This window comes from Chelonoidis abingdonii, chromosome 5, assembly GCF_003597395.2.
Source record: "Chelonoidis abingdonii isolate Lonesome George chromosome 5, CheloAbing_2.0, whole genome shotgun sequence".
Classification (NCBI taxonomy): Eukaryota; Metazoa; Chordata; order Testudines; family Testudinidae; genus Chelonoidis; species Chelonoidis abingdonii.
In genome coordinates, this window is record NC_133773.1 from 118304647 (window position 1) to 118330341 (window position 25695).

At 41.3% G+C, this 25695-nt stretch overlaps 1 protein-coding gene across 1 annotated transcript in view; it reads left to right on the forward strand.

Moving 5' to 3' along the window:
* Positions 1-257: 257 nt before the first annotated feature.
* Positions 258-25695, forward strand: part of CLNK (cytokine dependent hematopoietic cell linker) — a 73672-nt gene continuing 48234 nt past the window's right edge. Inside the window, exons 1-8 of the mRNA XM_075066753.1 lie at positions 258-352; positions 2567-2638; positions 3646-3695; positions 9512-9552; positions 11089-11251; positions 18257-18360; positions 18828-18873; positions 20787-20840. Coding sequence (XP_074922854.1) covers positions 258-352; positions 2567-2638; positions 3646-3695; positions 9512-9552; positions 11089-11251; positions 18257-18360; positions 18828-18873; positions 20787-20840 — 625 coding nt within the window. The remainder of the gene's footprint in view (positions 353-2566; positions 2639-3645; positions 3696-9511; positions 9553-11088; positions 11252-18256; positions 18361-18827; positions 18874-20786; positions 20841-25695) is intronic.

Below are 25695 nucleotides of genomic sequence, written 5' to 3' on the forward strand. Positions count from 1 at the left end.
AACCAACCTGAAAGTTGCCTGTGAACATTTGGCAGACTGTGAAATGTACAATCTCTTGAATAATAAATGTACTCAGATAATTGCTGCATTATCAGTGGGAAATTAGCAATCTAATGAAAAGCAAATGTCCGTATTGAACTCATTTATAAGTGCTGCAGTGGATGTGACTATTGAACATCAGTTTCACAATACGAATAGGAGAGACTGTTAGGAAGGGTATGCAAAGAAAATCTGGGTCGAGTGGACCACAAGCGAATATGCGTACAGTTGATACTGTGCAAAAAGCAATTAATTCTGGGGCATTAACGGTGTTGTTAAACAGTACGAGAATCATTCTTCGCTCTACTCTGGCGTTAGCCCAACTGGATATTTGTCAGTTCTGGCACCGCATTAAAGATTGAAAATTGAGAGGGCCAAAGAGCAACGATATTAAGTGCTTAAACATGACTATGAAGGACGGCAGAGAATTGGTTTATTGTTTGGAAAAGAAAGCTGAGAGGGTAGATAGCAGTTTTCAGGTATCTAAAAAGTGTTCAGAGAGGAGAAACTTGTTCACCTTACTTTAGATTAGAACAAGAAGCTGGGCTTAAACGCCAGCAAGGAGGTGCTAGGTTGGATTAGGAAAAGTTCCTAACTGTCAGGTAGTTAAACATGATAATTCCTAGGAGGTTGTGGAATCTCCATCTCTGGAGATATTTAAGAGTAGGTTAGAGAAATGTCTATCAGGGATGGTCTAGACAGTATTTGGTCCTGCCATGAGGGCAGGGGACTGGACTCGATGACCTCTCGAGGTCCCTTCCAGTCCTAGAGTCTATAAATCTATGAATGGGATACTACCAGTTTTTCTTTGATTCACTGTTCACATGCAGGACAAATTTATGAAGAGTGAGGAGCTAGGAGAAATGAATATGAATCTCTTTAACTCTTTTTAGGCTGTGCATTGATCCTGTTATTGCTTAGAACCATATTCTGATATCCTCACTCAGGGTAAGTTGCACTTTACACTAATGTAGTGCCACTGAAGTCAATGGAACCGTGTGAAGTAAGATACCCCTGAATTTGAGTAAGTGTACCAGAATAGGGCCCTTAGTGTCATGATTCTTGGTAAATTTCAGATTTTGGAACAGAAACTTTTATGTATCCATTTCATCATGAATTAATCATAATCTATGAGAATAGAATCCATCATGCTGAATTCAGCTGGCATTAGTGTAAATGTCAAATGTATTTCTGTAGGTGTTTCATTGCATTTTGTCAGCAATTAAACATTAGTCAACGGACACTTAAAATTAATGCTACCCTACATTTCCTCCTCCTTAATATCTTTGATGGCCATAAATAATGTGACTTGAATTATGAATTGAAATGGGCATCATGGTACTTTGTGTCAATGAAGGGCACGGTCACAAATATGGAATTAAGATTTCCGAACATGCTCTAGCTAGACAATGAATATCATTGATTGCAAAGGATGGAAAATGCTACCATTAACTTAAAGGCCACATACTCCCTTCTGCAACAAAGGAGAATGGGTGCTAAATGGCATGGAAAACTCCCCATCGTGCAGAAGGAGGGAGCAGTGCCTCTGTTGCATGAATCAGAGACCACAGCAAAACTCTACATAAGAAAACTGCATTGTTGGGATCTGTGGATCTGGAGTGAGCAAGCTGGAAATTGAGCTAGGGAAAACTGCTCACCAGGGAATTGTCACTCTTGAAATCTATGGGGATTATGCAGTGAACTAATTGTAAGACCTTTTTCCTGCAAATACATAAGTGCATGATTAACTTTAAGCATGGGAGTAGTCTTTAGAAATTAAGCTTGCAGGAGTTTGCAGAATTAAGTCATAGATCAGTATTATTTTGCCTGGGTTTCCCTGCCTTCTAGAAGACACCCCACTCCAAAGGGGTCTCAGAAGCAACTGAAAGTGGACAGGGCATGACAGGGAAGCAGAGCTATGTTGCCATAAACACAGTAATTGGGGCCGGAGCTTCATGTATGCCCTACTGTTCAGCAAGTGTCCCACTGCCCACAAGAACAGCTATACCAGGTCAAACCAAAGGTCTATCTAGCCCCATGTCCTGAGTTCTGATAGTTGCCAGTGCCAGCTGCTTCAAAGGGAATGAACAGAAGAGGGCAATTTTGAGTGATCCATCCCATTTTCCAATCACAGCTTCTGGCATGGAGTTCGCAGCTGGACAGCCATAGGTTTGGGAACTTAATTCCCTTTCCTTTCCACAAGAAGTTCATGCATCCCCCCTCTAATGGAATTGTGTCACTGGGAGTTGGAATTCAAAGTTTCCTGTCACCAATGGGTATTTCTCCCCCTTTCTTTTTGCATAGGGAACAATTTGGTTCTAAATTGTTAAAAACAAGACCCGGCAAAGCCAAATCCTCCCATTGGGGAAGGGGGAAAAGACATGAGGGGAAAAGAAATGTCATTCATCTATACATAGTTTCCCAGATTTGAAAAACTTCTAAGCTACATGGGCCTAATTTTGCTCCTGTGAAAGTTTGTTTCCAACTTATTACTATTTTCTAATGAAGTTATTTTCTACTGAACCAGAGTCAACAGGAAAACTATAGTAGAACGACCAATAAATCTGAAAAACAGGAAATTAACTTTGCCAATGAATAGGTAAGTAAATTTTGTACTTTTAAAGCACTGATAAATAACTATACCTATTTTATTATTGATGTATAGCTGCTTCAAACACTGGCCAGCTAAAGGTCAGATGAATCAAATGTGGTTTGAAGAGAGCTCACTAAACAGGAAACCACTCAGCTTCATTTTTTGTTCAGTAGCTGCTACAAGAGATGAGACAAAAAAGAGCAGAAGGTATAGGATGGCTCTAAGTACAGGGGGGGAGTTTGGAGCCCAAAGGTTTAGAGCTGATATTTTGCTAACCCTGAGCATTTCCTAGAGTAGCTGCTCAGATATTAGGGTGATGGGTTGTGTGTAAATTTATTCCTAATCCTGGCTACATCTATATTCAAAAACATAGTTATTCTCACATTTTTTAATAGTTGGTAGATGCTCACATACCACAATGATGGATCCATATAAGTACTGGGACAGGTAAATAGATCTGAGGTACAAAGGATGAGGAGCCATCATTCCAACAGTGAGGGGAGAGATCCGTGCAAAAGGGCCCTCTGTGCTCTGATGCCCTGATGAACCACCAAGATGTGAGCACAGAGGGAGCTTTTCAAATAGCAGTTAGGAGTCTAATTTCCATCAAGTTTTGCTGTGCTCCCTCTGTGCTCCCTCTGTGCTCACATCTTGGTGGTTCATCAGGGCGCATGTTAAGACACTGGATCAGATTCAGAAGGAAAAGTGCCGTCTACTGAATCACCAATACAGGAGTTATACTATTTACCTACAAGGCTTAATTAATTCATATTTGTAAAATTCTTTGAGATTCTTGCATAGGAAAGATGGATCCTATGTAACTGCAACATATTTATGGCAATAGGACCAAGATAAAGAGGCCCCAAATCATCAGATTTCCCACAGTTACCAAACATATTTTCTCACTTAAATGATTAGCAGGTCCCTCATTCTGTTATGCTAATCCTTCAATGAGGTTTTGATAAACTTGCTAATATTTTGGTGAGTGCCTTTGTTCTCTTTTACTCCTTTAGATCTTGGCCAAACATGAATGCAGCAAGTAAACTGGAGTTAAACCACAGAGGTAAAATACTATGTTATCATTTGTACAATGTTTCCCCTCAATAATATTTTTCATTATGTTTTCTTTTTACTGTACTTATTACCCTTGGTGTCAGCAGTAGTTTGCGATATGCAAAGAATACAGAATCAGAACCCTGGTGTGTTGATCTATTGTAAGAAATATACACAACTCAGGTATATATACACAACTAATGAATGAGGCCAAAAGCTACCAGCATACAAGAAGAATACTGATTTTGTGGCCTCATGCATTAAAAAGTTCTGCATCACAATAAGTTATCTTGCTGCATATAAAATGGAGATTTAATACAACAAACATTGAATTGTTAATGAAATGGTTCATTGCTTCTAAAAACCATGGAAGGAAGGAATGTATAAAGTTTATTTTTAAAAGTGCCTTTTTATCTATATCTATCTTGCCCCATTTAGGCTCCCATCCTGCAATCAGATCTGCTAGCACAGACCTCTGTTCCTGTGTCGAGTTTCATGGGCACAGCAGGGCCGGTGCAATCTTTTAGGCAAACTAGGCGGCCGCCTAGGCTGCCTAGTGGTTGGGGGTGCCTAAAAGTCCCCTCAGGCGAGGAGGTGGAGCGGAGGTGAGCTGGGGGGTGGGTGCAGGGAGGGCTACCCGCAGTAACATGGGGGGCTCACAGGGGAACAGCTCCCCACCCCAGATCACCTTCACTGAGCACACAGCCCAGCTCTAAGTCTCCTCCAAGCAGCACCGGCATGCTCAGTGGAGGAGGCGGAGCTGAGGTGAGCAGGGGCAGGCTACCCAGGCAGGGTTAGCTGCCGTGGCGGGAGGGGTGGGGGGTGGGAAGAGGGGCGAAGTCTCCCCAGGAAGGGTTAGCTGTCGTGGTGGGGGGGAGGGGAGAAGTCTCCCCAGGCAGGGTTAGCTGCCGTGGCGGGGGAGGGGGGAAGTCTCCCCAGGCAGGATTAGCTGCCATGGCAGTGAGGGGGGAGAAGGGGGAAGTCTCCCCAGGCAGGGTTAGCTGCTGTGGGGGGACAGGAGGAGTCTCCGTGGGTGGGTTAGTTGCAGTGGGGGGACAGGAGGGAGAGGGGATAGCTGTCGCAGTGAGGGGGGTATCTGCTGCGAGGGGGGTCCCCGGGTGGGGGGCTGAATTAGCTGCTGTGGCGGGGGGCGGGGTTAGCTGAGGGGGGTGCAAGGTGGAAGTTTTGCCTAGGACGCGAAACTTCCTTGCACCGGCTCTGAGGCACAGGTGTCCGTACCATCAGATCTGATTTAAATTATCAAAACGGTTGATCGCTTCTAAAACAATTGGGGGTTTAACCTTTTGCAAAAAAAAAAACACAATTTTAATTTAGAAAAAAAAGTAAACATCTCCTATTCATAAGGCCCTGATCCTAATTATAAGATGCTCTCTAGCCCTCATTAGTAAAACTTTTAAGCACATGTTTAACATTAAGCATGTACTCAAGTCACATTGACTTTGTGGGTAAAATTTTGGCCCCACTATAATCAGTGGGGAAAATTCCTACTGACATCCATAGACCCAGGATTTCACCCCATGACCTTAATGGAACATGCTTAACGTAAAGAATGTATGTCAGTGCTTTGCTGAATCAAGGTCTCTATTAACCAAACACGTGCTGGATGTAAAACCAGTACCCAACATTTATTGTACAACATGTGCATCTTACCACATGTTACACATTCACACATAAAGGACTGTTTGCTAAAATGAGTACATCCACCACCCCCTTACTTTTTACTTTAAAATAGCATCACAGGGCTTTTTTTAATAGAGGATGTTATGGGGTGTATAAACCCAGCACTTGGTCTGAAGAGGTTAAAGAGCAACTTGGGGCCCAGCTGACCTTGCCCAGCTGCAGCTGCAGAGCATGTTCCAGATGGAGGTAGAGCTTAAAAGGAATCCAGATAGCTCTGAAGGGGGCTGACAAGGCAGGGAGAAAGGCCTACCCTGCAAGTTCCTAGAAAGGGATGCTGCAGCAGCCCCTCTGGGAAAAGAGGAGCCTACCAGTGGCCTCAGACAGGCTAAAGGTATAGTTAGTGTATTTTTTTCATTACCTTTTGCTACAGACTGCAAAGCTTGGACCATAGAGAAAGGGGTAGGAAGTGGCCCAGGGAGGGTAGCCTTAAGGTGCTCTTGGGTGCCAGACCTTGGTAACTGTCCCAGGGCCTGGGTTCCCTTATTAAGAAGGAAGTTGCCCCCAGGTTCCCCCTATTAAGAAGGAAATGAGCTCGTAACCACTAGGTGATGTTTCCAACAAGCACCAATAGAAAATAGGTTTTGTGGTGAAAAGAACTAACTCAGATAAAATAAAACCAACATGTCTGGTGGTTTCGGTGACATGTGTTTTCTTTCGATTCACCTCCAAGTGGACCAGTGGCCACATCACAGCAAAACCTCACTACAGCTGGCACTTTCTGGCATCTTCCTGCCCCCTACCCCAAGTCTCGGAAGAGACGCCAGTCTATTCTCCTGTTCATCCCTTGAACTGAACCCACATAATTTTTGAGGATCCTGCATGGCCTCGCGAAGGCCTAAAACAGAGATGCTTAAATACATGAGATCTGCATTTTTCATGATATTTCCAGACAACTAGAAACTGCCTATGAGAGCCTTACCCTTGAAAAATTTCCAACCCAATTTTGTACATCTGAAGGTTGGGCTGTTTATTAAAACACAACTTCCTGTCTGATGTCACTGTTAGAAACAGTGAAATCACTGACCTTTCAAATACCTTCTTGTATTGAAGTCCATGGATGCAGATTCAGATCCTGTGAACTCCTGTTTTAATTAGTGTGACCGCAGAATCAAAGTTGTCCTGCCTTCTCATTTAAAGAAAAAAGGACATTTTGATACTTGGTACTAATGTACAATATAGTAACGCGTGGCACTTTGATCTACACCAGTGTTTCTCATCCAGTAGGTCACAACCTCCGTGGGAAATCATCATGTGTTGAAAATTTTAATCTAATTTAAAGCAAAGAAAATCTTGTGCCCCAAAATTCCCACAGCCCCTTACCCTTCAGCTGTTTTCTGTCAACCTTCTGAAATATGCCTAAATAATTATATGAGCTTATTGTTATCATTGATACACATTTACTTTTATAGTAAATGTAAGGAGCTGTGAAATGTTTTGACTTTGAATAAGGGGTCACCAACCTGAAAATTCTGAGGAATGCTAATTCTATACCAACTATACGTCTTCAGTTTCCAATGAAAATAACTGTGATAAGAAGAAATCAATTTGATTGTAGACTCTTTGGCAAAAAGACTATATACTACGTGTGCTTGTACAACACCAGCACAATGGGGCCCTGATCAGACTGAGACCTGAGGGTATGAGCATATTACAAATAATAAAGAAATGAATACCATCCTGAAAAGTGTTTAGAGCCCTCAATTACCATGCACCTTCCAAATGGTGCTCAGTGTTTTGCAAGCTCAGGCCCCAATACATATTGTGTTGGTTATGTTATATCACTGTATATAAGCTTTGTCACCACTATAGAAAAGGTATTGAACTGAAAGTCCAGAAATATTCTGCCTCCTGTAGTGGCTGGTTTGAATTACTCAGTCAGCAGAAAGGAGCTGGACAAATAACTTAACCAGAAACTGAGGGTTATCCTTGAGTAAAGGGAATCCCTAGATAGAACAGTGCCAGTCCTGTCGCTCTATGTGACCATCCTCACCACGCTTTGTCAGAAGAGGTGTTCCCAGAAGAAAGGAGGCATGGCCAGGATGCCTCTGAGCTCCAGTAATCCCTGACTCATAAACTCATATACATGAGGGATAGCTCAGTGGTTTGCTCATTGACCTGCTAAACCGAGGGTTGTGAGTTCAATCCTTAAGAGGGCCATTTAGGGAACTGGAGTGTTAAAACCAAAAAAAAAAAGGGCTGGGAACTTGTCCTACTTTGAGCAGGAGGTTGGACTAGATGATCCCTTCCAACCCTGATATTCTATGATTAAAGGCCAGATGGGACCATCATGATCATCTAGATGGACCTCTTCCACCTTAGAGACCACAGAACCTCACCCACTTTACTATGAGAATAGCTTGGGGCTCTGGACATACAGATGTAAATTTAAGTTACTGATGTCTTTGTGTTGCTCTAATTTATGCTGAGATGAGGCCACCTCTGCCTGGTCCTGTTCCAAATTCCACTTCATTACACTAGAGAACATGGCCAATAATATTGATCTGTGTGACTCATTTTCCTGTCATGTTGAGCATGTTTAATTTGGAACTCAGGGAATATAGAGTCATTTTTATAACTTGAAATAGAAAACCAAAAAATGAAACTTTAAAGCACTGGTTTGTTTTCATCATTATGTTTGTAGGGCCTGATTCTCCTCTCACTTACACTGGTGTAAATCGGGAGTAACTTCAGTGAAGTCAATGGAGCTATAGTAACAAATTGTTGTAAGTAAGCAGAGAGTCAGGCCCATAGTTTGCAAGAGTCTGTTTCTCCTCCCCCTATATGAACAAAGATAACAGTAGTACAGGTACAGTACAAATGAACATTTAATGCCATCTGCTGGGCCATGCAAAATTGTGCAATATTTTGTTGCTGGGATCATGTATTGCATCTAACTTACAGAAGAACAATGATGCATAAAAGGGTGTGTTTCTTTTGTTTTGTTTTTTGATCAGGGTCAGTTAGAATGACCAAAGGATCTACATAACACAATATATATCAAATGGGAGCATGCATATGTAAACAAGCTATTTGCAAAAATCAAAACTATATTGATTTCTTTGATTATATTGCCACTTTCCAGGTGGGTGGGCTGGCTGCTGAAAATCTGAAACTCTGGCCACATAGGAGAGGAAGACTACTTCCAGTCATTAAGATTCTAGCCTAGGACTCAGGAGTCCTAGAGGCAATTCCCTGCTTTTCCCCAGACTTCCTGTGTGACCTTGGGCAAGTCAGTCTCTCTGTGACCAGTCTCCCAGGTAATGGGAATTATGCTTCTTTCTTACCTCACAAGAGTGTAATACACTAAAGACTGTGAGTAGAGCTGGTCGGGAATTTTTCAATAATATTTTTTTTCACCAAACAATACTGATTTGTTGAAACTGAAACAGTTGTGAAATGGAGTCCCTTTTAATGAAATTCTGAACTTGAAAAAAAGTGATGAGAGAAGTTCTAAAAGTATCAAAACATTTTGTCTTGACATTTTCAAAAAGAAAAAAATCAATTTTTCTGATCTGAAATTATGTTTACTTTAGAATTTAAGCCAGAGTATAAAGAGGTTAAAAAAGAAAAAAGTTGAAATCAAAATGAAACACTTCAAAGTATAAAAATGAAACATTTTGATTTCCCAGAACCAAACAAATTGGGTTGTTTTTTTTTTCAGTTCACGAATAGTTCAGATTCCAATTTTTTGTCCAGATTTGAGACAGGAAGAAATTTTGAGCTCCCAAAAAAATCCATGAGACAGGAAAACTATTTTCTTCTAAGCTCTTAACTGTGAGGTGCTCAGATGCTGTGGTGATGGGGACCATACAACTATTTACAATATTTGTATTTATTTATTATTTAGGCACCTAGCTTTAGGCACCCATTTGAGAAAAACTTGGCCTTGATAGCCTCTGTGTAGATGAACTAAGGGTGGGCCTGAGGTTCCATAAGACTCTTTCCTTACTAATGTATCTACTCAGGGGCAGCCAGCATTTTTCACTATGTGAGCTATGTGAATATTTTCAGTATATTATACAGTTAACTAAGTGCTGTTCCCTTTAATAAAATGCTAAATAATGTATCACTCTTCTATATAGAATATATAATACTTGCTGTAATCTTTCTGATCACTTTATTTAGAAGGCAAGAGCAGAAATATTCCTGGAAAAACATCTAATTTTGTAAGTATTTTTTTCCATTCCTTTCGAAAATTTTGCTTTACTTTCACTTAGACTTGAAATTTCAGATTGTCGCCTGCTATAGTGCTGTTGTGGCAAGACCATCCTTTCTGCCTGAGCACATGCAATGTAGAGTGGGATTTTGAAAAGTGCTTAGCCTTGGCATAACTCTGCTCCTAATGGAATCAATGAGAGCTTTAAATTGACTTCAATGGGAGCAGAATTAGGCCAATGCTTGTTTTTGAAAATACCGTGAATAGGATTCATTTTCTGCATATAGCTATGTTCTGTTTGAACTACAGTATCATTGTATTTAGAATAATCATTCAGTATCAAATCTACAAAAGTATAAGATGCATTTCTTCTCCAGTGTGTAATTTTGTATTAAAATAAACATGGAAAGTGGTTATTTCCAGATAGGCTTGGAACGTCTGAAGTTGACAGAAGCTGTTACAGGAGCAGACTACTCAACAGCCAATTGCTTATTTATGGTCTGATTCTGTTTTACTTGTGTACCTCAAAAATCACACTAAAGTCAATAGAAGTTAGTGTAAACAAGAATGGCAAGAGCATGTGCTATAAATTGGACAATTAGTACCCAAGTAGTGCCAACAGAAGAGCTGGACAAATAAAAACATTGCAGTGAACTTTCATTCAAATGTGAAAGCTGATTGCAATTCCACAATTCAGTAATATTCACCACGCTGCCTTGTTTGCTTGGACACAGAAGATTTGCTAGTGCAAGCACTCAGAACTCAAATACTTAAATATCTATTAACCAAAAGTGACTTTTGAATATTATATTTTTATTTTAAAATTTGCAATTTGTGGTGAGCTGGTTAATTACATAAATCACTGATGTTCAGGTTCACAGAGTCCAAGGCCAGAAATGTTCTGCCATTAAGCTATACCCTCAGTGATAATATTAGTTCTATTCCCTAGCTTGATGATTTACGTAACTGAACAGCATAGCAAAAATGTAACATATAAAATATTACAGTGAAATGTAAAATTTTTAAAATGTGCTTTGCTGGTTAAATTATACTCTGTGTAACATTTTCAAAAGTCTCAAAGTGACTTAGGAACCAGATTACCATTTCCAAGGTGATTTAGGCAATTGGGGGAGATTTTCAAAGGCACAAATGATACTCAGCAAAACTTGATGGAAATTAGACTCCTAACTGCTATTTGAAAAGCTCCCTCTTAGGAGCCTGAGTCCCACTAACTTTCAAATTAAAGTCACTTTCATGTTTGTATGCAGCCTTAGTTACATTCTAAACTGCAAATAGAAACTCTGCTGCACCAGTGTACCATGTGCAACCTTTCATCTTCATCCCTTCAACAGCTGAACAAAACTCCCAGTTCACAGTCTGCAGGCATGAAATGGCATTAGTCAATCCAACTCCATCAAAGTCAGTTGGTCAGTGAAGTCAGTAGAGCCATTTGAGTCAATGGAGTTGCATCCACTTTGGCCAAGCCTGAAGTGAGCCCTGCAGCTACGGGTTGATTTTGTTACCTGAATTTCTTTCTTTTGCCTAGGATAAACATTTTGCAAAAGTGAGTGAGGATGAATCAGAACATTCACGTGATGTACCTGATGAAGAACAGTATCCCTATGATACTGTAAAAACTTCCACCTTGGAGGCAATGCATGCTTTGAAAATTTTGCCTGCCAAACCTATAAAAGAATCCGAGTATGCAGGTAATTTACTTCTGTGCTAAAACAGAACAGAGTCCTTGGACTAAGTGGGGAAAGCAAGGACCAGATTGTGCTCAGTCTGGTTATTTTAAAAAATGTTTAGACCAAGTGCTCCACTGGGTGAAAGATATAGAAAGAAAAATATGTAATTACCAGGATAATCAATTTGCATATGAATGAAACATTATTTTAAGGGTACCTACTGCATCCTTCAGGAATGGGCATTTTGTTCTAAATAATTTTCCCAAAGATTGTCTATAGGAGAATTTGGTATTTTAATCAAGCCAGTGATTTGTTTTACAGAAGGCCCTATTCAAGTCTCATTTTATTTTAGCATTTACATATAATGCATTATTTGACACAAACCACTGTCAAATTTGGGGTAAAGAAAGGTGGTCCCTACAGGCTATACTAGTCAGCCCTAATAACTACTTTCTAAGATTTTAAACCCCTGCAAAAAAAAAAGAGCCATAGACAGAAATATCTTAATAAATATGTACATAAAATGCACCCAGCAAATAGCAAATAAATTAATTAAATAAATTTAATTTTAAAAAGCTAAAATAAATTCCACAGCAGCAAATGGGAGAGGTTTGTATAAATTAAGGGCCTGATTCAATTCCCACTGAAGCCAAAGCTTTTCCATTGTTTTCAATGGGATTTAGATTGGACCCTAATCAAATTACTGAGCTCATTTTTCCTTAGATTTCTCAGCGTGTATGAACACAGTATAGGTTCAACTCAGGGAGAGGCTATGCTGAGTTCTAAAAACTTATGTCCAGGCTTTATCTGGAAACCTGAAGTAGCTGCATTCAAATGCTTGATTAAATCTCCCCATACACATACATACTACTTGCCAGTGGGAACATTTCTGTTAGGAACCCTATGGTAAGCATCCTCTGGTGCTTATCTAAGAGAACCCTAGAGTACAGTTACTGCCTGGGGAAAACAATGCAAATTTTGACTGATGGATCCAAAGAAAAACATATTAAACAAATAGACAGATATTTTCAGTTTATTTATGACCTGTCGCTGTCACATACCAGAAAAGAATCTGAAAATGCATTTCAGAAAGACAAACTTTTGTGTTCATGTCCCAGATAAAAATATGCACTTAAAGTTAATGACCCAGAAAATGTACTGACTCAGAAGAACATGCTCATGTACATGGATGTGTATCAACACGTAGGCACATTTTAGACAAGCATAAATGTGTGTATTAGAAACAAATGTAGATATTGGGAAGAATTCCTGTTATACCTTCTGAATAAATGATAACAAACAAGAATATAGGGTGCAGGGGACAGTGTCAAGGACAGCAGTTTAGGCAGGAAATTTCTAAAAAAATAACTGTCTGGTGGGGACAGTGCTTCTAACCATCTTTTATTGTTATTGTTCTATTGCAGAAGTTTTTAAGAAAATAGGTCAAGCTTCCCCTCTCCTGAGGTAGAATCTGGAGGGGTAATGGAGTGGGACTTGACAAAGACATCCTGGTAGAATTCCTCCCAAATGGCAGAGATGGAGCTTGCCCTCTTTTCCTGAAAGAGTTGGCCTATAAACTCCACAGATCTCTCAGGATTTGCAGGAGGTCTGGGCTATCTTGGAGGCTTTTTTCAACCAATACCAGCTCTGGGCCAGAGAGGCACTATGATCACTTCCTGGCAGTGGAGTTGAGCTTGCAGGGACTCCGCTGATCACTGTTATGTAGCCCAGGGAACCCCCACTTTCAGGAGACTTCCCCAATGTGGAGGTTGCACAATAGGAAAGATATAGTCTGGTGATTTATCACCTTTCCCAGATAATTTTTGGGGAGCCACAGGGGAATTATGTGCATCCCCCACAACCCTGATCACACCCAACTTGGATTGCCCATTCCCTGCTTAGTACTGCCCCTCTCACTCTGCATAGATCCCCAGTGGAGATTCCTCTGTAGAGTCCTAGAAAGTGGGGTGTAGAGTTGCAGAGGTAGCTGACACCCTTCTTCAATATAGAAGGGGTCAGATCCATGCCTGGAGGGGCCACCTCCATGTGCCGAAATCACATGAGTATGATTTGGACTAATTCCATGAGTGAGATGAGCGGGGAAAGCTGAAGAGTTTGCACATCCTTTGTTGTTTCTGAACCAGCCACTAATGTCTACATTGTTAGATCCTCTCATGTCCTTTGCTGATGTTTCAAATGACTGTTCCACTGAATTCAGTGAAATTCCTTAGATATAGCTTAGACATTTGGCAGCTATAAAGGTGCTGCCAAATATACTTGGGGCACTCAGCCACCATGAAGTGGTTAAAAAACACTATTCCACAGCTGTGGAATCTACCAGTGATGTTTTGGAATGATAAGATGGTTGTGCTATATAAATGAATATGTGACTTGACTAAGATTGACCTGAACATTACCCACTTATCAAAGCACACTAACATTAAATTACTTGTGTAATGTTCATAGCATCATAGACAATTAGAGTTGGAAGAGATCTCAAGAGATCACCTACTCCAACCCCCTGCTCAAAGCAGGACCAACCCCAACTAAATCATCCCAACCAAGACTTAAAAACCTCTAAGGAAGGAGATTCCACCACCTCCCTAGGTAACCCATAACAGTGCTTCACCACCGTCCTAGTGAAATAGTTTTTCCTAATATTCAACCTAGACATCCCCCACTGCAACTTGAGACCATTGCTCCTTGTTCTGTCATCTGCCACCACTGAGAACAGCCTAGGTCCATCCTCTTTGGAATCCCCCTTCAGGTAGTTGAAGGTTGCAATCAAATCCCGCCTAATGTTGATTTTTAAACAGGGCTCCAGAGGCAGTCCTGGCAAGCCACTGAATCTAACTTCGGTACCAGCAAAATTGGTAGAAACTGTAATAAAGAATAGAATTGTCACACACATAAGATAAATGTGATTTGTTAGGTAAGAACCAACATGGCTTTCATAAAGGGAAATCATGCTTCACCATTCAATTAACAACAACACAAAATGTGGAAATGGCAGAAGTGCTAAATGACTTTTTTGTTTCAATTTTCACCAAAAAGTTTAGTAGAAATTGGACATCTAACTTAATGAATGCCAGTGAAAATGAGGTCGGATTAGTGGCTAAAATATGGAAAGAACAAGTTAAAAATTACATAGACAACTTAGATGTTTTCAAGTCAGCAGTGCCTGGTGAAATAAATCCAAGAATACTCAAAGAGCTGACTAAGGAGATATCTGAACCATTAACGATTATCTTCTAAAAGTCATGGAAGACCGGTAAGATTCCAGAAAACTGGAAAAGGGCAAATATAGTGCCAATCTATAAAAACCATTAACGATTATCTTCTAAAAGTCATGGAAGACCGGTAAGATTCCAGAAAACTGGAAAAGGGCAAATATAGTGCCAATCTATAAAAACCATTAACGATTATCTTCTAAAAGTCATGGAAGACCGGTAAGATTCCAGAAAACTGGAAAAGGGCAAATATAGTGCCAATCTATAAAAACCATTAACGATTATCTTCTAAAAGTCATGGAAGACCGGTAAGATTCCAGAAAACTGGAAAAGGGCAAATATAGTGCCAATCTATAAAAATGGGAATAAGAACAACCCAGGGAATTACAGACCAGTCAGCTTAACTTCTGTACCCAGAAAGATAATGCAGCAAATAATTAAGTAATTAATTTGCAAACATCTAGAAGATAATAAGGTGATAAGTAACAGTCAGCATAGAGTTGTCAAGAACATATTATGTTAAACCAACCTGATAGCTTTCTTGGACAGGGTAACAAGCCTTGTGGATGAGGGAAGATGTAGATGTGGTATATCTTGACTTTAGTAAAGGTTTTGATAAGGTCACGCATGACCCTCTCATAAACAAACTAAGGAAATACAACCTAGAGCTGCTATAAGGTGGATGCATAACTGGTTGGAAAACCATTCCCAGAGAGTAGTTATCAGTGATTCACAGTCATGCTGGAAGGACATAGTGAGTGGGGTCCTGCAGGGATCAGTTCTGGGTCCAGTTCTATTCAATGTCTTCATCAATGCTATAGATAATGGCATAGAGAGTACACTTATAAAGTTTGCGGATGATACCAAGTTGGGAGGGGCTGCAAGTGTTTTGGAGGATAGGATTAAAATTCAAAATGATCTGGATAAACTGGAGAAATGGTCAGACATAAATGGGATGAAATTCAATAAGGACAAATGCAAAGTACTCCACTTAGGATGGAACAATCAGTTGCACACATACAAAATGGGAAATGACTGCCTAGGAAGGAGTACTGTGAAAAGGGATCTGGGGGTCATAATGGATAACAAGTTAAATATGAGTCAACAGTCTAACACTGTTACCAAAAAAGTGAACATTGTTCTGGGGTGTATTAGCAGGAGCGTTGTAAGCAAGACACAAAAAGTAATTCTTCTGCTCTACTCCACGTTGTTTACGCCTCAAGTGGAGTACTGTGTCCAGTCTACATTTCAGGAAGATGTATAAAAATTGGAGGAAGTCCAGAGAAGAGCAACAAAAATGATTAAAGGTCTAGAAAACATGAAGATTGAAAAAATTGGGTTTGTTTAGTCTGGAGAAAAGAAGACTAAGAGGGGACATGATAACAGTTTTCACGTACATCAATGATTGTTACAAAGAGGAGGGAGAAAAATTGTTCTCCTCAACCTCGGAGGATAGGACAAGAAGCAATGAGCTTAAATTGCAGCAAGAGCAGTTTAGTTTGGACATTAGGATAAACCTCCTAACTGTCAGGGTAGTAAGGCACTGGAATGAAATGCCTAGGGAGGTTGTGGAATCTCCATCACTGAAGATTTTTAAGGGCAGGTTAGACAAACACCTGTCAGGGATGGTCTATATAATACTTAATCCTGCCTTGAGTGCAGGGGACTGGACTAGAAGACTTCTAAAGGTCCCTTGCAGTCCTATGATTCTATAATTTTATTATTAGGATTATTTGAGGGAGTCAACTAGCGAATGGATAAGGGTGATCCAGTCAATAGCAGCCTGGTCTACACTAGAAAATTAGGCTGACATAGCTGCATCAGTCAGTGTTGTGAAAAATCTACCCTCCTGTCCCCCCAACACCCGACTGGCATAGTTAAGCCAACCTAAATCCCTGTGTAGACATGTTAGGATCCTCTTCAGCCTCAGGTCCATATCCTGTATCTTAGCACCCAGCAGACAGCATACCTTCTGTTCTCTGAATCAGCTCTGGTTACCCGCCTGTCTATTTTTCTCAGTAAGGAGTCCTCAGTCATGTAAACCTGTCTTTTCCTGGTGATAGTGTGATTTTCTGATCTATCCCCTGTTCCCTCTGGCTGAAAATCCTCTCAATTCCTATTCTCCCTTGGAGTCCTCTGCAACCCATTCTGTATCTTCCTGGGGCTCATATTTGGTGTTGTTATCTCCATTGACTCTTCCCCTTTTCCTATAGAACTAGCTGCTCTTCTATTCTTTCTTGCTTTCCCACATTCAGCGACCACGTGCTGTGCCTCTTCTTCATTTTTCAACTTTTAAAAGTTGTTCCTGAGCTCAATTTCTCCTTCACTAGCCAGACTTTTCCTCTGCCTGGTTCTCTTAGGCTTGGTCTACACTGCCAGTGGGGAATCAAACTTAAGTTATGCAACTTCAGCTACGTGAAGTCTCCCCTCAGAATTCTTTGGTCCTGCTTCCATCTGCAAGTCTGAGCTTTTCCCTTCAGCCTCTTCATGTCTTTGCTGCATCATCTGCTCGAACCCCCTTCTAAACTCATTCAGAGTTTCCACCTGCATCTCCAAACCTCAGATCTTTTCTTCCTTCAGTTCTATCAGGTGGCACTTCATGCAGACGAAACTCTTTTTCAGGTACCCCCTCCAGGATCATGTACATGCTGCAGTTTCCACATCAGTCATCTTCATTGTGTCTTCCACTGTTTAGGTCACTACCACTGCTGCCTCTGTATTTGTCATAGCCTGTCCACCTAGGTCCTGTTAGTCCAGGAAACACAAACCAAACCAAAACACCACCACCCACAGCAAAACAAACCCCCAACAAGCACCACAACACTGCCAGAACACCACACACTCCCTTCACTAGCTGTCTGTTCCTCTGCCTGGTTCTCCTAGTGTTCTCCCACTTAAACTCCCCTGTTTACAGCTTTGTTTGCTGACACCTAATCAGAGAAGCCCCAACCCCTAATCAGGGCTCAGCTTCTCTCCCAACACACTGCTCCTACCAGCCTCCACAAATGCCTTCTCCTCCAACAGAACTCCCACTCAGACTCCCCTGTTTACAGCTCTGTTTGCTGGCCCCTGTGCCACTGCAGCTGTCTGTGATATGGAAAAGGGATAAAAAATAATACGATGTCATAATGCCACACCTTGAACACTATGTCCATTTCTGGTAACCCCATCTCAAAAAGTATATAGTAGTACTGGAAAACATTCAGAGAAGTGCAACAAAGATGATCAAGGATATGGAATGGGTTCCATGCAAGGAAAGACTAAAAAGGTTAGGACTTTTCAACTCGGAAAAGAGATGCCTCAGAGGGGATATGATAGAGGTCTGCAAAATCATGAATAGTGTGGAAAAGATGAATAGAGAAATGTTATTACCCCTTCACACAGTACAAAAACCAGGGGTCAGCTGATGTAATTAATAGGCAGTTGATTTAATACAAATGAGAAAGTACTTTTTCACACAATGTATAACTAACATATGGAACTCACTGCCATGGGATGTTGTGATGGCCAAAAGTTCATAAAGGAACTTGATAAATTCATGGAGAATAGGTCTAGCAATGGCTATTAGACAAGGTGGTCAGGGCCACAACCCCAACGTCAGGGCAACCCTAAACGTCTGACCACCAGAAGCCAGGAGTGGAAGACAAGTGGATTACTCTATAAATGTCCTGTTTTGTACACTCTCCCTGAAGCTCTGGTATGGGCCCCTGTCAGACACAGGATGCTGGACAAGATGGACCATGGTTTGTTCCAGGATGGCAACTCTTATATACTCTATCTTTTTTCTTTGTCATAGATCAACGGTATTTAGAAGATTCAGTTACTACTCACATTTCTAGAAACATTAAATCCTCTGTCATCAGCCAGCCAAAGTCCTCTGACTCCCCTCGAGACTTAGATGTAAGTAAATATCATACACAAATATAATTCCTTCTGTTTGTGAATCACTTAATGCTATGCAAAGCCATGGGAGTTGCATAGCTAAATCCTTGGACATCTTTTTGAATCAGTACAATTCAGTGTTAAGACCCATATTTTAGTTTGGGCTTTTCATTCACTTTGCCACATGTAATATTGCTCTCATTGTTTCTGTAACTTGTGCGGAATGGAGATGTGTCAGCCATATTAATGTTATGTCAAGAAGAGATTTCTAGGAGATAACAATTATGGAATTGTTAGTGGCTTTTAATTGTTAACTATTTTATGGTATGAAGATGCCAAGTGTGTGTAATGGTGGAGGAAATATGTATGGAGAAATCCACTAACTGGTAAATCATGTTGCTGTGTCAGGAACAGCAGAATTTTATCAGCTATATTTCCACTATTACTGACCAATATCACAGCTAAACATTTTATATTATTTACAGCAATGCAGATATGTTTCAGAGGAGAGCAGAGTCCCAAATGTTAAAGGTACAGTAAAAAAACTTGTTTTGCAATTAAATTATGAAATGCCATTTTCTTATTTGCTGTATATATGGGGAAGAACCATATAAGTCAGGGAAGAAAGAATAAAATGCCTATATGTTTCAAAATATCAGTCACTTTAAAATTCATCATATTACAATTGAGAATCCAGCTTCAACTCAGTAACAACACTGAAGTAATCACTTTCAAGAGGGGACATGGTGTGGCATTTAGCTCTTCATTCATCAGGGACAGACCATCTCTGTGTAAAAATCAGATTTTTCTGTCTTCCTCTCTCTCTCTCTCCAATTATAAAGAAGAAATAGGAAAGGGGAAATATAGAGAGAGAAGTGGCAAGTCTGCTACATTCAGTTTTTGAGCAATTAGAGAGTGTGCTGGAGTCATTCCCGATTTCAGATGGAGCAAATAGGAACAGAATCGAGTTCTTTGCCTAGCCAACTGCAGCCATTCCACTACATATTCTGATAATTTTCTTTTAATTGTAATGTCAGCAGGGGTGGCTGTCATTAAAAACTCAGCCTTTTTCAGTATTTACCACACCGGTGTCTGAGGATATCGGAGTGTTCCCCCAGTTTAGAATGTAATAGCTGTACTAACCATGTGGCAACCCTAGGCAAACATTGATTTCTTCATTGGCTTCCAGTTTAATGCTAATTCTATCTGCATCTTATTTCAAAATCCCATAGTTTAGAGACACTTGTAAATGTATCCTCCAATGATTTATTTCCTATAGGGTAGTTGTATATTATAATTAAGGTTACTTTTTAGTCACGGATATTTTTAGTAGAAGTCATAGACAGGTCACGGGAAAACATGACTATATATCCCTGACTAAAACTTGGGCCAGGTGTGCTTGGGGGGCAATCCAGGGGTGCTGGGGGTGCTGGGAGGCAGGCGGCGGCATGTGGCCCAGGGACCCCCATTGGCACTGGGGGAAGAGGTGGCGGCAGCATGTGGCTTGGGATCCCCGCTGGCACTGGTGGCAGGGCGAGGGCAGGCGGCAGCTTGCAAACTGGACCCCAGCTGGCTCTGCAGGGGTTGGGTGGAGGGGCTTGCAGGCTCCCTACCCAGCTCCATGCAGCTCCCCACAAGTGGCCAGCATATCCCTGTAGCTTCTGGTAGGAGGGAAGGCCGGGGGGCTCCGCGCACTGCCCTGGCCATGAGCTGCGGCGATGGTTCCTGCAAGCAGGGGGACAGCATGCAGAGCCCCTTGGCCCCTCCACCTAGGAGGTGCAGGGACATGCTGGCTGCTACCAGGGAGCCCCCGCCCCAAGGTAAGAACTGCCCAGCATCCCAACTCCCTGTCCCAGCCTTAACCCCTCCCACACCCAAACTGCTGCTGCTGCTGGCCCAGGGGCTGCCCTGAGCCAGCTGCACTGGCCGCTGCAAAAGTCACAGAGGTCACGGAAAGTCATGGAATCCCAGACTTCTATGACCTCCGTGACAGACACGCAGCCTTAATTAGGATTAGACACTTGTGTCATTTTGCATAAATTTAAGGAAATGGCCAGCTTTTAATCCTTTAATTTACAGTTTTACTCCATTACTATATTAAAGTTATATTTAATTTGTTTAAAATAAAAACATATTTTCAAATAAATTTATTGTGACTTTATTGAGACTAAGTCAGCTCTTGAAGGATTAAATAATCTTTTTCAAGCTAAATCTTTTTTTATTTCTTTAATAAGTACAAATCTATTAACAGTATTAATGCTGATAATTACACAGAGACTATCTACAATTTGTCATTCCACAAATAAAAATAAAGTCTAGCTTGATTATTTTCTATATTTAGTGCAAAGGCCAAGTTTTAGACTGTAGTATGTATGAGTAGCTGTGGAGACACAATGCAAAGAATTCATTAATGCTGAAACAAAATGTATTTTTATCCCTTTTAGGTCCTGCTGTAAAACGAAGCATGAAGCCAAACATACCTTTTACTGAAACCACAAGTAAGCCAGCAGTATACTAAAGTTTGCAAAAGAGAAAAGAAAAAAGGTTTAACTACCCTTTAAGAGCAAACACTGATATAACTCAAGCAAAAACCAAATGAATGCAGTGACACAGAACTTGTCTGTGAGCCTGATCCAAAACTAATTGAAGTTGATTGAAGTCAGTGAGAGTCTTTCTGTCAGCTTTGGAACACCTCCTACTTTCCTCCCATTGTCACAATGATTTAAGTCCCAATTCCTCAAAGTACGTAAATACATGTCTACCTTTAAGTATGTGCATGTTGTTGTAGCTGTGTTAGTCCTAGGATATGAGAAACAAAGTAGACGAAGTAGTATATTTTATTGGACCAACTTCTGTTGGTGAAAGGTACAAACTTTTAAGCCATGCCATGCAGTCAAATGAGAAATGTGCAGTGGGCAGGGCCGGTGCTTCCATTTAGGCGATCTAGGCGGTCGCCTATAGCACCAGGATTTGTGGGGGCGGCATTTTGCTGTACTCGGCAGCAATTTGGCAGTGGGGGGTCCTTCCGCGCTCCGGGTCTTCGGCGGCAATTCTGCGGCGGGTCCTTCACTCACTCTGGCACCCGCCGCAGAAGTGCCCCAAAGACTGGGAGCGCAGAAGGACCCCCCCGCCGCAGAACTGCCGCCAATGACTGGGAGCACAGAAGGACCCCCGCCTAAGGTGCCAAAAACCCTGGCGCCGCTCCTGGCAGTGGGACTGTCACAGACTGATTTCAGACTTTAAAGAGCCCTCACCTTTCAACCTGATTTGGGGATCAAAGGAAAATTTAAAAATTCTCTGGCTTCATTAGACATATTTTGCCCTAGGGAGGGCATGCTTGATAGCTCTGTGGCAAGATTTTGGTTGTACATTGGGCCATGCAATCTAATGACAAACATGCAATGGCAATACCATAGAGTGTTTTCATACATTAAAGTGCCTTCATCCTTCATCTCTGATTTGGGTATCAAAAGAAATCTATACACTCTACAGGAAATGTTGAAAGCAAACTGAAATAGGTGAGTTTTGATTTATTGGTTTATATATTTGCAAGTTTTGTACTGGTGTGAAACTTCCTTATTTTGTAGCCAAAAATTTCCTCCTCCTCTCATTTATTATTACTGCAGAACTGTGGCAGCATGATCTTCACTGTACCCTCTTGTGGCCCTGTGTAGTGCAGTGCAGCTGAGGCTCTACCTTTGATTCCTTAAATTTACATTCTTCCCTTACTTTAATGGTCAATCAAGATGCCTGCATTCTCCACCATTTGAGATAAGCTCACCTTCTTGGAGCACCCCTTCTGGTGAGACCTGAAGTTACAGCCACTCTGCCTCTCTCACATCCTTGGAGTTTCTGTGGTCTGGTGTGGTGACTTGGCCCTCCAGCCAGGTCACACTGAAGTCCCACCCCTTCTGGAGTATGCAGAGTCCAAACCAAATTCAAAGGAGCAAACTCTTCCACCTGCTTGGGCTCAGTCCACAGCAGACTCTTCACCCTTTCTCCAGGGGCAGCAAAAGTGGGAGCTGTGGGAGGCAGAAGGGGCTAGTTCCCTCACTGTGGAAATATTGTGGGGGCTCAGGTCCCATGTAAACTAATGCATGTGTGGGAGTAGTGGAGGTGTGACCACAGGGATGCCCAGGATCTGTATGAAAAGCAGGTAGGAACTGCTAGGACTCTGAGGTCTTTTCCCTTTTCTGGTTCTCTCCAGGCTGGGTTCTTTCCTTGGTCTACCCTAGGCCATCTGTCTGGAGAAGGTTGTCTTTCTCCCAGGCCTACTTCAGGAGTCTCCCTTACCTCTGCTGCCCTCTCACTTCCAGGCCAGCCCCAGGTGGTAAGATACCATCTGCAGCACCTCTGTGGTTCTTTTCCCAGCAAGAAGAAATGCCAAACCACTTTTCTCTGCAGCCTCCTTTCTAACTCTCCTGTCTTCTCTCTTTTAAGTTCCTCTCCTTCTCATCTGGCTCTGCCTTCTCCAAGTGTACCAGCTGTTCATTAAAAAAGCCCTTTCAGACAAACTTCCCAGATCAGCCTCAGCCAATTGTCCAGGGTGTGGACCAGCCCCACTCCCTTAAAGGCCAAGGCACCCCATGACCAAAAACCAAAAGTGTACTAGAAGCTTTTAAACTACAAATAGCCCTTTCTAGCTGGGGGAGCAATGCACTTTAATTGGTCTCTAGGAAGTGAAAGAAACTTTTCTCTTAGAACGGTGAGGAAAAATGCCCAACCAGAGGATGGTCCACTATTTCCTCCAGTTTCCACTGCTGTGTAGGTACCTGACCCTCTCAAAACTGTAGTCAATGGACTTTGGATCAGATGGGCAAACATGTAATCTTAACTATAGACCTGATTCAGCAAAAAACAGTTAAGCATATGCTTAATGTTACGTACATGTGGAAGTGCTATGCTAAACTGAGCCCTGAATGAAGAAATATTATTGAATCATAAATAACATTCAGTTGATTATACAAAGCCTACCAAAACCCTGTTGCTACTGAACAAACTTGCACAGCACGGAAGAAAGCAGCAAGCTGAGAGCAAGAAGACATGGAGTCTGGTCAGGGAGAAGTTTGCTAAGTTGGAGATAGGAGAAAGACTTGCTGAAAATCTCTAGAAGGGATAAAAGAGGTAAAAAACAAGGGTAATGTCATGGTAACAGTCTACTACAGACCACCTAACCAGGAAGAAGAGGTGGATGAAGCTTTTTTTTAAACAACTAACAAAATAATCAAAAGCACAGGTCTTGGTGGTGATGAGGGATTTCAACTACCCAGACATCTGTTGGGAAAATAACACAGCAGGGCATAAATTATCCAACACGTTCTTGGAATGTATGGGAAACAATTTTTTATTTCAGAAGGTGGAGAAAGCTACTAGGGGAGTGCCTGTTCTAAATTTGATTTTGACAAATAGCGAGGAACTGGTTGAGAATCTGAAAGTGGAAGGCAGCTTGAGTGAAAGTGATCATGAAATGGTAGAGGTCATGATTCTGAGGAATGGTAGGAGGGAAAACAGCATAATAAAGATAATGGATTTCAAGAAGGCAGACTTTAGCAAACTCATGGAGTTGGTAAATAAGATCCCATTGGAAGCAAGTCTAAGGGGAAAAACAATTCAAGAGAGCTGGCAGTTTTTTAAACAGACATTATTAAGGGCACAAAAGCAAACTACCCCACTGTGTAAGAAAGATACAAAGTCTGGCAAGAGACCATCTGGCTTAACTAGGAGATCTTCAATGATCTGAAACTCAAAAAAGAGTTCTACAAAAGTGGAAAGTAGGCCAAATTATAAAGGACAAATATAAACAAATCATACAGGTATGAAGGGACAAAATTAGAAAGGCCAATTCACAAAATGAGATTAAACTAACTAGAGACAAAGAATAACAAGAAAACATGCTACAAATATATTAGAAGCAAGAGGAAGATTAAGGACAAGGTAGGCCCACTAATAAATGAGAGAGGAAAAACTATAACAGAAAATGTGGAAAAGGCAGAAGTGATAAATGATTTTTTTGTTTCAGTTTTCATCACAAAGGATATCTAAAATAGTGAATGCCAGTGAAAATGAGGTAGGATCAGAGACTAAAATAGGGAAAGAACAAGTTAAAAATTACATAGACAACTTAGATATCTTCAAGTCATCAGGACCTGATGAACTACATTCTAGAATACTCAAAGACTTGACTGATGAGATATCTGAGCCATTAGCGATTATCTTCTAAAAGTCTTGGAAGACAGAAGAGATTCCAGAAGACTGGAAAAGGACAAATGTAGTGCCAATCTATAAAAAGGGAAAAGAAAACAACCGGGGAATTACAGACCAGTCAGCTGAACTTCAATACCCAGAAAGATAATGGAGCAAATAATTAAGCAAACTATTTGCAAACACCTAGAAGATAATTAGGTGATAAGTAACAGTCAGCATGGATTTGTCAAGAACAAATCATGTAAAACCAACCTAACAGATTTCTTTGACAGGATAACAAGCCTTGTGGATAGGGGTCGATGTGGTATAGCTTGACTTTAGCAAGACTTTTGATACTGTCTTGCATGACCCTGTCATAAACAAAGTAGGAAAATACAACCTAGATGGAGCTACCCTATGGTGGGTACATAACTGGTTGGAAAGCCATTCCCAGAGGGTAGTTATCAGTGGTTCATAGTCAAGCTGGAAGGGCATATCAAGTGGGGTCCCACAGGGATCAGTTCTGGGTCCGGTTCTGTTCAATATTCTTCATTGATGATTTAGATCAGTGGTTCTCAACCAAGGGTCTTGTGCCCCCTGGGAGACTACATGCAGGCTTCAGGGGGTCCACCAAATAGGGCCAGCATTAGACTCACTGGGGCCCAGGGCAGAAAGCCGAAGCCCAGGGTCCTGAACTTCATCACTTAGGGCTGAATCCAAAGCCTGAGCAACGTAGCTTCGTGGGGGCCCCCTATGGCATGAGGCCCCAGGTATCGGCCCTGTTTCTCCCCCACCCCAACACTGGGCCTGGCTTTTATATGCAGAAAAACAGTTGTTGTGGAACAGGTAGACTGTGGAGTTTTTATAGCATATTGAGGGGACCTCAAAAAGAAAAAGGTTGAGAACCCCTGATTTGGATAATGGCATAGAGAATACACTTATAATGTTTGCAGATGATACCAAGATTGGAGGGGTTATAAGTGCTTTGAATGATAGAATTAAAATTCAAAATTATCTGGATGAACTGGAGAAATGGTCTGAAGTAAATAGGATGAAATTCAATAAGGACAAATACAAAGTGATCCACTTAGGAAGGAACAATCAGTTGCACACATACAAAATGGGAAATGACTGCCTAGGAAGGAGTACTGCAGAAAGGAATCTATGGGT